Genomic DNA, 14,533 nt, shown 5'->3' on the forward strand with positions numbered 1-14,533 from the left:
AATTAGTTCTGTGTCATTCTAAGCAAAGGCTGATATCGCGTTTGATCTACCTCAGAATCATAGACTCTCTTCCTCATTTGAAAAAATACCAACAACAAAAGACCACAACAAAAAACCCACACACACTGAAAACCAAACCAGCAAACCACAAACAAATTAATAACTGTGTTCCATACCATTTGCTTGAACAATACAGGGTTTGCTGGAGGCAATATGCCCTGCTGGTTTACATAGGCTTTTCTGTGCTCTCCCACCGGGACTGCTTACTGCTCACCTACCATCAAAGGAAGGTATCTATTTCTCCTAAACGGTAGTGCTATATTGGAAGCTAGTTTACTTCCTTTTCTTTGTAAGACCAGCTAACAAAGTGAAAATACGGCCATTCGCATGCAGCCTTCACATCTCAAAGCCAAAATAGGCATCATGCACACTGCACATGAAGACACGTGGCAGAATGCAACTGAAGTGAAAGCAGTAAGGAAAATTCAGATGAATTCTCATAGACGAGTCCCAAGCTGCCACCTGGCTTCTGAAGCTTCCCTGACTAAATGTTTTAAGACCTTAAGACTTAGCTCCACGCTGAAGTCTTGTGATTGCATTTTGTATGACTCAGTTACTATCAGTAACAAAAAGTAACTAATAATAGTAACAAATAGTATCAGTAATTATTTGTTACTGTCAGTAACAAATCTCTGGGTATTTCAGTGTGGGACCTCAAGAAGACAAGGATCCAGCTGACATAAGTATTCCTGTTTGTTTTGTTTTTTTTAAGCTTAACTGATAGGACTGGGTGCCTGTTTCCACGTGGGAATAATATGGGAACAAAGCGAGGTTGTGTTACACCTGTCTCGGGTCAGAATGAATGTACCTGCACACTCTTCCTCATTTAAAGATTACAGCAACTCCCAAACCAAAACCAGAATTGTCAACAATGTGAACACTTTCTTTTCTAAGAATCAAGACTCTTTTACCAGTGTTCCTAGTGCTTTTGCCATAAAACATGCAAACTGGGTAATCAGCATAGCAAAGAGAATGGCTAAAATGTGTAACTGAAGAATTTTACATTTTCCTTCCCTAAAATCAGGAACTTCTACATTTCTAACTGAGCTCACTGATTTTTGCCCCAGCTCTCTTCTCCAAAACTTGAACTACTGAACTAGACTCCTTCTCCTGAAATCACACACCTATAAGGTTTCAATACCTCTGCGAGAACAGGTCCAGTACCATTTCAATCCCAGAAAATAAAACTTACTTATTTTTTTTGAATATTACATTTGCTTGATTTTTCCAAAGTGAACTATCAATTCCTGCTACTCTACAGTATCCCTGCCACCTCAAGTCTTTCTTGAAAATTGGTTAATCCAGATTCAATACTATTATTCATTTTACACTTGGATATCGAGGCTGCAAGTTGCTGTCTCTCTCTTTTTTTTTTGTGTGTGTGTGTGTGTGTCCCACTGGCTTTTCTACCTTTTGCTTTCAAAGCCTAGCGGTTTCGGTAAGTGAGGTATTCATACTACTCAAATGCCTAGCATATTTTTTCCAAAGGTGCTTCCAAGTCCTTCAGAAAATCTGAGGGATACTGAGCAAAAAGAATAACCTATTTGAGAACGCTTCTTTTTTACTTCTTTATCAGAAATCATTTAGCTACTCATATTTAAGTCATACAAGGCAAGATCCAAATATTCTTTAAGTGTGTTACTTTCACTCCCTTTTCTTTGGAATGGAGACTAACAAAAGTTGTAAGCAAAATATAAATCAAACTGGAAAGCAAAAAAGGCATAATACACCATCTTATTAGATAAAAATACTTTAACAGTAAAGAATCTGAGTGTATAACTTACAAAATTGTTTTTTTCTCCTTAGAAATATGAAGTAGTAAGTTTAAAGTAAAGGTTTCTTTCATTTGCAAAAAGTTTTTAGTGGTTATGCAAACTAGATAAAAGGACCCTTTCTTTAGAAAATAATTGAAGTATAAACATAAATCAAAATTAAGATCCATGATTTAATTGAAGGGTTTTTTTGCTTGCTAATATTTAAGTCAGTACAAAACAGGTGTCTTAAATCACTCTGAGATAAATCAGTCTGTCCTATTTCTTGGAGGCCACCATCATTTAGATGTGGTATGAGCACTGAGCTGTTAGGAAAGATACTGGCAAAAACCTTCAGATCTCAGAAAGCACAGAGGATCGCTATTAGCTGTCTATATTGTTGGATCACCTTATTGTTGAAACGTCACTTTTAGTAAATGTAACACAGAGCTTGAGTTATCCTTCCTGACATTTATATATCAGTTCACTTTCAATGCTATATCTTACCTAGATCAGTATTTAAATTATCTATTCGTTTCTTGTTAAAAATTGTCAAATATGCACAGCACATACATTTGCATTATTGTCAAGTCATTCATCTTTAGCTGAATGAAAACTACTAGAAAACTACCTTGTCCTCGCTATGACCCATGTGTCTTGAAATTGCATCCAGTTTAAAATGAGACCTGAAATATTCATGTCATTTAAATTATGCAAACTAATCTACAGGCATCTATAAAATCTTATGAATCCAATAGATATTTTCATTACATGAGGGCAGGAGATGAGAAGGGGTTTTGTCCTTCAGAAAAAAAAAAAAAAAAAAAGGAAGAGGGAAGAGTGAAGGAGTGAGGGTTTTGTCCTTAAAAAAAAAAAGAAAAAAGACAGGAAGAAGCAAAACATGAGCAAAGTTTGACAAAAGTCTCATAGATACTTCAAGAGTGAAAGTATCAGTAACATATATGCTCCAGACATTTCTTTTGTATCACCATACGTTTATAATATGTTCAGGTACTGTTAGATAACCCCTAACTGAGATAACAAATGTTAGTAGCATAAGGATTTTTGAGTGCAATGCACAAGTGAAGTGGTTCTGAGCATGGGATAATAGAAGAGAGAGAGCAGGAAAGTCTGCCTGGATTATACATCCTCAGGATATCCAACTGCTGAAGATTGTTTTCTCAAAGCTCAAGATAAATCTGAATACTAGAAAAGAGAGGTACAGTCTGTGTTCTGATCAGCTACAGGCAATGCAAATGATAGCACCAAGTACTCGTAACAGAATTTTCAATGGGGTTTATTCATCCCTGTGGGGAATTCAAAGCCAGTGCATCATAGCTCTTCACTACATTTTCCCTAGATCCTCTCTAGATCACAGTTCCTTCTTTTGCCTGGTAAGGAAATGAAAGCATTGATTTTAAGCTAAGGGCTCCTACAGGGAGAAATGATGGCATAAACTCAGGGATATGTGTGAAATCAATGCCTATAGTGGTGGTCTGACTATTTCATATTCCCAAAAAGTTTTTAATTAATCAGCGTAGTTGTCCATTCAGTTACAGAACAGATGTGGTAAAAATCACATTCACACCAGAAGTAAGTTAGTTCAGCCTATGAAGATTACCTTCTAGCTCTTGGTGCTACTTTCACATTCCCCAGCACCACCGAAGTCATGGTGCTGAATAAAACCTCTAGAAGGTCTCCTTCATCCTCAAGCTAGTAATCAGAAGTATTCTATACTGAATTACCTCGCAATAACTTCTAGAGACAACACAGATGTTGTGAGAGTCTTCCACTTGAAACTGAGAGGAAAATCATGTAAATATAACAACTTGACATATGTTTCACTTAAAAAATAACAAACTCCTCTCCTGATCCAAAGTGTCTTGTCCCACAACTGAGCTCTGAGGCATCTTCTTATGCAGAGCTGGTTACTGAGAACAGTCCTGAATTCTTCTCTTTCTCTCTCCTGTCTTTGCAAGCTCCAGCTTGCATATCACTCTTCCTCCCACATATATGCATACTATGTTTCTGGCTGGAGGAATAAGCCAATCTCCCTCATAAATCAGGATTGTGAGGGCAGAGACATGCCATGTTTCTCTCATCATTCAGGAATATTAGAACCCAAATGCTTCATCAAATCTAGAAAAATGTTACACTGATGAGTTCCAGCCTTTACGAGAGGATGGGGGTATTCCTGAGATGAAGGTGTCAATGAAAATGTCTCCCAAAGTCAGGACAAATTTAATATCTTCTTTGTATTTTATTCAAGTTTTACCATAAATATTTAATAAGGGTGTATTCTATGATAAGCTTTTGTTTCAGTTTTAACAGGAAATGAATGCTGGAGTGAATCAATAAAGTAATTTTAATTTCAAAGTCAATCTACAATCTGCATAAAGGTACGTATCTCTTTCTCTGAAATGGAGTCTTTCCATATGATATTAACTCCAGTATATTCAAATTCTATTTTTAGAAAGGGTGAATGTAGTACAAAACAACATTTTAACTACGTAATTTCGCAGAAACAGAACCAAGCACTTTGATTCATGCACTGATCAAAGTAGAATAGTTTAATGTATCCCTTTAACAAGCCTTACAGTTTTTTATAGAGCTATGAGATCTGTTTAGATGTTTTCCAGCAATGTTTTGGGTCTGGTATAATTTTTCTTCAATAGTCATATTCGGACCCAATAGCAGCATATTGTATGTCAGAATCAGTACATAAATGTTTTTGAAGATTTTTGGCAAAAAAGAATTTGCCCATTCCTCCTTTCTCTGATGTGATGTGGTAGATGCAATTTTTTCTAAATTTTCTACCTGTTTTTAATTGTCCTACATGGGTCTGGAGAGGCTGGGAAGAAGTGAGCAAAGCCAAGCAGAGGAGATCAAAATAAATGGAAAAAAATACCAGGAAGCTTCAGCAGTTTTCCTGAATCTGTGTTATTTACTTTACTTGTAATGATCTCTTAATGGTGTGACTTTCTCAAGTCACAGCATATTCATAATCATTTTGGTTTACAATTGTAGAGGATACTGATTAACATTCAGTCAGAGGATGAGCTCAGTTAAAGGATACTTATTGAGTCATTTCCAAATTGTAGTTTCACTCACATGCAGCCAATTCGGTGTATCTGACTTCTGTCTTTTTTTAAAGTAGAGTGAATAATAGTAATTAATATCAATAATTGTATATGTTATTTAGTTACATGAATGTCAGCATGATTGCTATCAGAAAAAAAGATAATAGCTTGGCTGAAACAAACTGATTCTATTTGCTTCTGTGTGAACTCATTTTTAGAGAAAAACATTGAGATCATTGCCTGCATTTTTGAAAGGCTGACTTTTTTTGGGAAGCTGTACTTTACGTTAATGTTATACAACTTTTTGTCTAATGGTAGCAACTGAAAATGTCCCTTAAGATGTAAACTAGTGTACTATACCCTAAACTATGTAAATCTGTAATTAAGGCTAATGTTTTCCATTTACAAAACACCTCAGCCATTCAGACAAAATACAAAAAGGAAGGATCTGTTACATCATTGTTACTGCTGGAGAGCTGAGACACAGTAATATTGTTTTACTGGCCCTGGTCATGCATAGAATTTGTGGAGATTTCAGAAAGTGAAGTGAACTGAATTCTTCTGAATGCCAGTGTGGATTATAAAGTGAACAAGCATTCTGCTCCTTGGAAATTATGTTAGTTTCTCCTCAGGGCTTACACGGTGGGACCGTTCTTGAGAGACTAGCTACTAAACCACTTTGCAGTTAAAATCTCAGTGACACCTAGGCCAGGTTTCAATGGTCTTTAGACACTGCATCGGTTTATTATCCAGTGTCATGGTATTAATGTCACAGACTAGAAGAGGCTCCTAGTTTCAAAACAGAACCAGATGTTGATTTTATTTAAATTTATCTTTTTAAAGATCTTTACCCACTACCTGACATTTCTACAGAAGATTCTTCAACAACTGCATATCATAGAATCACAGAATTATTTTAATTGAAAGAGACTCTTAGGATCTCTTTCCTAGAGTCCAACCATAACGTAACCTAACTCTAGTACTAAACCATGTCCCTAAGAACCTCATCTAAATGCCTTTTAAACACCACAGCTTAATCTCTTTTAGTAACAGCATGCGGACTGTCACTTTGTAAAATGGAAAAGGATATGAAAAACAAGATAAAGAAGAACTTTTAAGGGCATGTAACCATTGCCTGTTGCCAGCATATTCATAGGAATCTCTGAAAGGGGAGCTGTTGGGCAGAATGGGTAAGTAGAAGATACTACTGAATTTTGATTGCACGTGACATGAGTGGGATTTGAGGAGCAGGGCAGAGGAAAAAACATCTGTTGACGCTGACAAAAATATGAGGCAGGCAATGTACTACTTGCTGATATGGAATATAGGATTTGAGGCTGACAGACTATCCTGTGTGGTAGGATCTTCTGCTGACTAATCTAAGGAGGTGACATAGTATTGACAGGTGAGAAAGAGAGTCATGGGATGTCTACAATGGAAAAAACCTCACATCCCAGATATTTATGTTTGAAAGAAAAATGTTAACTGGGAGGGGGAAGCACGAATTATTTTTAATTAACTGAGTAATTATATTAAGTGAAAGGCACATTCTGCCACAAGGCAAATAAAGACTGCTTCTGCATAGGTAGAAATAACTGAAGTCCAAAATGCCATAGCATACCTCTCAAATTATGTTGACAAATTTATCTACAAATCAACAGCAAATTAGAGGAGTGTTGTGAATGATTAATATAATTCAGGATCTCAATTTTGACATATTATTTAGTCTTCTCTCTGAATTAATATCATGATGCAAAATGAAATTCATGTTATTTACTAGAGAATTTTTAAATCAGACCTCTTTAGTAGCACAGAGAGGTGTATCTTGGAAAGAATAAACTGAGCAAAATATGCTGGGAAAGTCTAAGGTCAGCCAAATTATGGGACAACCCTTTAGCACTCTGAATTCTGAATAGAAGCAAGCGAGCAGGACAATGGAGTGATTCTCTGGCTATGTGGAACAGGATAGTGAGGTGATAAATGCCTTTGTAACAAAAATAGCATAACTGCAAGCTCAAAGTTATAGTCCATTAAATAATATTGTGTTAGTCTGCACATTTGTTGTTGTTGTTTGTTTTTAAATAAAATCATGTAGCTATCCACAGGGCTTCTGGAGAAAATTGGAAGTCAGAGGATTCATCTCATTATTTTTATATATGTACAAAGCATACAAATCAAGGTTTTCTGATTAAAACTTTGCTTGAAGGTGCAGCAAGGAGACATGAAGAAACACATACTTGGGACTCAAGAGAGAGGAAAAGTTCTTATCCACATAAGAATTTAGCCAAGACATAAAGGCAACCAATCTTCTTCTGCAAAGGGTACCATGAGACATAAACAGTCTGGTACTTTGTGTTATATTGCATTAGAAACAATTACCTTCATAGGAGCCTGTGCTTTATGAGTTTAGCTGAAAACTGTCTGATAGCATAGACAAGAACCAACTGTTAATACCTGCATGGAGAATGTCTTATATATATATATATATATATATATATATATATATATATGTTTAGGTTTTTTATAAATAACAGAATTAATTTCAAATAAATAACTGTATTTCCATAGCTGTTTTTCTTTAAATCAGTACATACAAATGGCACTGAAAGTTCTTTCATTCCTCCTTCCCTGCCTCCACTGCAGGATATCTATTAGATTTTGTGATTTAAGTCAATGCAACAAAATCCCATGTTTGCTTCAAAAGGACTTCATTAATCACCTGTCTCGACTGAAGTGGAACTTCCAGATTGCATTTGGAGAGGGAGTTTGTTTTCTTCAAAAAAAGAAGTGCTAATACACTTTCACTTGAAGCTGCTTTGGTTTGCAAGTAAGTTGTGATGCTGACATTTTCCTCCCTTTCCTCCATCTAAAAAGCTGTGAATAAACTTTTCCTGGAGCAACTTCATTCAGGAGACCATTATTTCTTGGCACAGTGAATGTTGGGAAAGAACGGTGACTCACAACAAGGCATAGTGATATGAAAGTGAAATGACTAAGTGGCATGGAAAGGTCATTATCATAAAAATCTGCTCAGAGACAATCTAGAGGTTAAGACAGTGTACCAAAGAGATAGTTCCACCTCAGGCCATAGTTTACTACTAATTCCTAGCTCACCAGTTTGCTGTGGTCAGGTCAAACTCCAAGGCTGTAGATGAGCAGATTACATCAGTTAAGTGGATACTGAGATCTTGGCTTACAAAATTTTGCAGTGCATGGATGACAGATGGATTTGCACAGTTTGGATTGCCAAGCTACACGAGGAACATTAGGACTCGTCTGCATGGCCCTTCAGGCATTGCAGTCTGTTTGCACAATATTCCAAGGCTCAAGCCTTTACTACACTCCACTACCCTGCCCCTGATCCAGTCACCAGACAAAGAGGACAGGAGGGAGGATGTTAAGAAGTTGTAGAATTACCAAAATCTTTTCTGCTGGGACATAGAAAAGGAGTTCATAATGGCTACTGCTGAGGCTAATAACAACATTTAGATGGTGCCTGCCTCAGGTGCATGAAAAACTTCCTTTATTTGACACAAAAAATACTGGCAAAAACAAGGGAGGGGAATTACACAGGGGCTGAGAAGCAAAACTGATAAGACTGTTGTTCATGCAATTTAATCCCTCCTGCCAGCTGAGTACAGCACCAAGGTTGTCAGCAAGGAAGCTAGAAGTTGAAGGCTTCCATGCAGCTGTTCCTTTCAACAGCTTTCTTGTGTGTGCTGCACACACCTTATGGTTGTTGCATTAAGACTTTGTCAAATATAAAGGTTTTTTCCCAGGGAAAACAAACAAACAAACAAACAAAACCAAAAAACCCACAAACCACAACAAAAAAACAGCCAAACAAAAAAAAACACCAAACAAACAAACCCACAAACCTTGCACCAGGATGTTCAGCCTATAAGAATAAATATTTCAAACTTCATTGAAAGTAACAATGCAGATGTAGTAAGCATGCCTGCAAGTACTAAGGCTGCAGGTTTGACTTAGTCTATGCTACCACTAACATAGTATTTCTGCCTGCTGTCCTTGACACATGCACAAGAAGGCAAATAGCAGAAAAAAAAAAGTGAGGTTGCCAGTGACTCATCATCTTGCAGCCTGAGTGAGGGAGAAGTGCACAGTTGTTCTCAGCATGTCACTAATTTTAGGCTGAAGAGCTTTTCTGGACTGGCGTTTTAATTGGAATATTCTCCTGCAGGACCAACCCTTTCTGCAGTTACTCCAGCAGCTGTTTCTGCTTGTTGCTGTGTTTCTCAGTACTGACTTCTGACAATTTTCTATGCTACTCCCTTTTTTTTAAATAGAGGCTTCTCCTTTCTGTTGTCTGATCCCTCTTTAGGATATGGTAACTGAATTAATCTTACACTAAACGCATGGATGGTGAGCTGAGTAGGTAAGAAAAGGAATATTAATCTTCATATAAAGATTTGTTTTTTCTGAAATAGAATATGGTCTTCTCAATGGAAGAGAGTTTGTTTATTATTCTCACTCTGGAATTAGTGAACAGAAAATATTATTGCATGCATTTCTCCTTGGCAGCAATGATGAAAGTTGTATTTTTCATCAGGTTTGGAATGACTGTTCCATGGTTTTTCCCTTGCTTCCTGCCACCATCTGGAAAGCTTGTGGAGAGAAAGTATCTTCATTCAGCTTTGCAAAAGAGGCCTGATTCAGGCTTAGGCTGTTTCATTGACTGAAGGACTGGAGACACTGGATAAGGGCAGAACAAGGCACGTCTGCAGCCTACTGTAATACTGAAGCAAAGCTTAATTTAGAGGTGTTAGAGGTGTATCTCCAACAGGCAGTTTGTTCAGAAAAGAAATAGAGCAACACTCCCTGGATTGCTTTCGCTTTTCTTGGGAGTTTTTCACATAGTGAGCATGTCTACCCTGTTACAGCCTATCTCACTTCACAAGATGATATAATAAAAAACTTGTTACTGAGTCATTCACAGAAATGCCTATTAAGTTGCACACTAATTGCCATGCTCACCTCTAGTTTCTTTCTTTTTATGACTTTGATGAATTTTGACTCTGACACTGAAGAATTATGTGGTTGGTGTTTGTATAAAAAATACCTTTGAGGAGTAGTAAGGCTAGTGAATATGTCTGGCGCTATTTTGGAGGCTTCTATTTGTCCAGCAACATCGGTAGGTTCACAGTGTAACAGAATAAATCTGGTTTACAGCTGTCTAGATTATTATAAAGATGTAAAAAAAATACTGCATATGAAACTACATTCAAATATGAGCATGAATTAGATAATAAAAGCACTGAAATTGTTTTCTGGTTACAGATCTAAAGTTGATTGTGTTTAAAAAAAAAAAAGTGCCTAATGCGACGACGATGAAAAGGGAGACAGGGGAGAACAGTGAAAACCTAAAAGGCTGCACTCTCAGTGGCATTGTGCTGTCCTTCTACAGATGTGCATCTCCTGAACAACAGAAGACAAAGGTTGTGTGCAGTGAGTTTTATTTCTTCAACAGATAAATAGGCCTAACACTTGCTTTAAACTGGGACATTTTCATTGACTCAACTGAATAAGGAACAGGCATTTCAGAGAAAAGAAAATAAATTAACAACCAAGGTCAGGGCTGATATATTTCATTTTCATGAATGAATTACAGGTACTAGTGGCATTTCAGTGATCTTTTTAGAAGTAAATTTTGAACTTTCAAATTCAGATAGAGAACCTTGCACTGAGAATAATAAATCAGCTAGTGTGTAATTTAATTTCAACTTTTAGTTTCAAATCATATGGTAAACCATTGTAGAAACTTTTAAGAGAACAAAAAATTCTGCTTGCACTGGGAGCTGTTAGAATCAGTGGAGCAAGACACTGGGTGACACGTACATCTCCTCCTTCTATTTACGTTGTTCCCATTTTTATGTTAGTGTAAGTGTTTATATTGAAGGTTAATATGAGGAATAAACTCTTATTCAGAAATCTCCTTAACAATGACCTTCTTCAACATCGCTTAAGAAGATCACACAGCCCACAGGCTAGCACTGGATAGGAGCTAGTTCAGTGCATGCAGAAGGACCCTTGGGTACACTAAGAATAAGTAATTATTTGTGAGCCTGTGATTAATATCTTCTTTCACTGCTTCCCTGTCAAGTTCCCAAGGACCAGCTGCTCCATTCTAACTTTTTGTTTATGGCATCTTCTAGCATGTGGAGATAACTCATAGCAGAATGGCCAACAGACAGAGATTCAGTTACTCAGTGTCATGTTGGTAATGGAAGGACAGTCTGATTTCTGGAAAACAAACTCAGAACCTTGGTTGCTAAATACCTGGTAATGTTTTAACTACCTGTCTGTTCTGCAGTGAGTGGTGCCTCTCTGAGCTGATCTCTGGAATCTGTTCTGAAACTTCTAACATTATCGGAATACTCTTAGTTAGCTTTTGTGCGGTTTTTATTTTATATAAATAATCTCAGTTCAAAATAAGTGAGAAGATAGCTCAACTACAAAAGCAACATCCAGTTCATATTTTTATTGATCACTAAATATTTAAAGCAAAAATAATCTTTACAAAACTGTTATAGAGTGCACAATAATATACTCTCAGTGGAAGGAATCCACTCAGCTTTTTCCTCATAGTAGACTATTCTACCATGATTAACTATTTTCAGCTTCTCTTGTTGCCCAGGCATTTGCAAGGATTTTCCTCCTGTATTAAATACCCTGGAGGGTCAGAGGTTATAGCCTTGCATGTTGTGAAAGTTCAGCTAGAATCATAGAATCAATTTGGCTGGAAGAGACCCTCAGGATCATCGAGTCCAACCATAACCAAAATCTAGCACTAAACCATGTCCCTAAGAACCTCATCTAAACACCTTTTAAACCCCTCCAGGGATGGTGACTCCATCGCTTCCCTGTTCCAATGCCCAACAACCCTTTCCAGGAAGAATTATTTCCTAATATCCAATCTAAACATCCCCTGGTGCAACTTGAGGCCACTTCCTCTTGTCCTATCACTTGCTACTTGGGAGAAGAGACCAACACAGACATAGACCAACATGGGCATTAAGTCCAAGAAAGAGGGAGAGTCTGCTAGAACTTGCTGTGCCACTGTGAAAAACACAAATGTGAAAAAATCCAGGCCTGATTACTATGTAATTCTGGTACAAGTGAACAACGACGAGTGGAAAAAACAAAGCAGAAAAGTACAGGGTGCTAGTGATCTCATCTAAAATACTGGAAATGTTTCCAAACACTAAGTTTGCTGTATTACCTGGTTTTATTACTGCAAAAATGGCATTTGAAGCTTTGCTGAAATTTCCTAAGCTGTCATGTTTAAATGACACCTACCTGACTCTCCAGCCTGCTCAATGCTTCAGCAGAGTTTTGTGGTGGCCACGCAGTCCCCAGCATCCTGCCTGCTGGAACATTACTCAGAACAGATGCCAGGATCTGGATCAGGAAGGTACAATGTGGGACCTAGAAGTGGAGAAATAAGAGTGTGTATACATATAAATATACATATATATATATATATATATATATATATATATATATATATATGTAGTTGCAACAGAGTTCTGAGTAGCTCTCAGCCCATCTGTTAAGACCATTCAAAGCAGGATGTTGCTGAAATTTGGCAAGTAACATCTGTAAGTCCCCTTTCAATCTTCTGAATTAATGGAAAACACGAGACACATACTTTTAAAAAGGGTTATTTTTATCTAGATAGTAGAGACCCCTCTTACACTGTCATATTTGAATGCTGCAGTATAAGGAGGGTTCCCCCAGGAAAATGTATATGGTCATCAAAGGATAATTTTTTCTGACTTGTGATGGCACTCAGAGGAGAGGTTGTAGCCAGATTAGCTAGTAATGAAGTCATTAAAATCAGTCTAATTCTAGGGCTGGAAGAGTTCCCCTAATTCCTACAGCATGATATGACAATTATTTTTAAGAGCTGCCTTTTATGTAGACACAGTACTGTCCAGATATGCAATTTTACTTTTGTTCTCACCTCATTGTACAAAATCAATTAGAAAACAACAAGTGAGGAAAACCACCTGGAACCAAGGTCAGGTCAGTAGCAATCCACTATACCACTTCCATTTAAGCAGTGTGTTCATCATAAGGATCACAGCAGCTGTCTAACCAGCTCATTCCTGTTTTTACTACCATTTTAAAGATTACACAATGAAATCAGATTGGAATGTTTCCTTTCTCTTTTAGAAACTTTTTTTCTCCATTCACTTTCAAATGTTCCAAGTCTCAGGCTTGTTGGAGAAACAAGCTTTTTTTTGTTTTGTTTTGTTCAAATAACTGGTTTTGTATCCACAGCAAGACCTTGAAGAGATACAGCAGAAAAGGATGAAAACATGGTGGCAGAACACTTTATTTGGACATTAATAGTAGTATTATTTATAAAAGTAGTCCCAAAAAAATAAGATTGTGAAGGAGGCAGCTTAGAAGTAGTTGTGGAAGCTCCATCCTCAGAGGCATTATAAAAATCAATGAAGATTGGAGCAACTTGCTCTAATGTTAAAGTTAGCCCTGCTTCAGGTGGGAGGCTGGAAGAGATGACCTGTAGACACTGTCTTCCACTGCAAATTATTCCATGAAATTAAGCCTTGAATTAAAAAATAAAGTGGTGGAGGAGGGTGGCAGAAACATGCAAATGCACACAGATGTGTGATTGCATAAGCATTATTTTCTTAGGAGATTAAATTAAACACCAATAATTCCAAAGATATGAGCTGGGAACACAGTCCTATCTCTATTAATATGTATGTAAAGGAGCTATTGCCCACAGTTTTGTTAGGACCTTCTGGGTCTAAAACAATAAGCCTCCATTTCAGTTGCTTTTAGTTTGGTCAAGCTGAAATTGTTAGAGCTGAAATTTCCTGCACTGAATGACTTATTTAGGCTAGTTATTTTAAGTCCCATCAAGAGTAGTTCAGTCATTTCCAAAAACAAATTAGCAGAAATGTGCGTTTCTTTCATGTAAAGAAAATGTTTATAACTATTTAATTAAAGCTGTGCTTTTTAGTTATGTGTTCAAGTTTGGCAGCCTAGAAAATCTGCACAAACTTGGGCAAGGCATGAATTGGTCAGTTTATATGGCTTAGTTTACATAATTGCAGAAGAGATTTGTTGGCACTGTGTAGCTGGTCTCCAGCAGCCTCTTCACAATGAATACACTCCGTCTCAGATGTTGCTGGTATGCAGCAGTGGAATTTGAGTATCATGACTGAATGGACAGCACAGTAAAAAATTAAGACAGTGTGGAGGTGAAAGGAAGGAGGAAAGGCTGGGTGTAGCAGAAGTAAGAGATTTATCAGCACTGAAGCATATTCTTCTCCCATGCCCACTGTCTTCTCATGAATACATCATTTTTTAAAAGTATTAAATCTTTAATCACAGTATGATGCAACAATTTCCTTTTTCTCTCACAGGTTTGATGAACAAGGTGGATTCTCTTCACCAAATGGACCAAGCTTATGAAAAAATTGTATAAATATACTTACTTGACAAAGGACGATGTGTAGAAAAGGAGAAAGAAGATGACAGAAAGCAAAGCATGGGCTTGATAACAAAGGCAACTGAATGCAGCCCTGAGGAAAGAAGTCCTGTCCCTGCTTCATCTCACCATCTCCCTGTGATTTGGGCAAGTTCCTT

At 37.2% G+C, this 14,533-nt stretch overlaps 1 protein-coding gene across 1 annotated transcript in view; it reads right to left on the reverse strand.

The window, feature by feature from the left end:
• Positions 1-12,967, reverse strand: part of IL15 (interleukin 15) — a 28,721-nt gene extending 15,754 nt beyond the window's left edge. Inside the window, exons 1-2 of the mRNA XM_065062951.1 lie at positions 12,959-12,967; positions 12,209-12,337 (exon numbers count right to left, since the gene is read on the reverse strand). Of these exons, the coding sequence (XP_064919023.1) occupies positions 12,209-12,337; positions 12,959-12,967 (138 nt within the window). The remainder of the gene's footprint in view (positions 1-12,208; positions 12,338-12,958) is intronic.
• Between the last annotated feature and the right edge of the window lie 1,566 nt (positions 12,968-14,533).

The sequence above is a fragment of the Columba livia genome, chromosome 4 (genome assembly GCF_036013475.1).
Source record: "Columba livia isolate bColLiv1 breed racing homer chromosome 4, bColLiv1.pat.W.v2, whole genome shotgun sequence".
NCBI classification, from domain to species: domain Eukaryota; kingdom Metazoa; phylum Chordata; class Aves; order Columbiformes; family Columbidae; genus Columba; species Columba livia.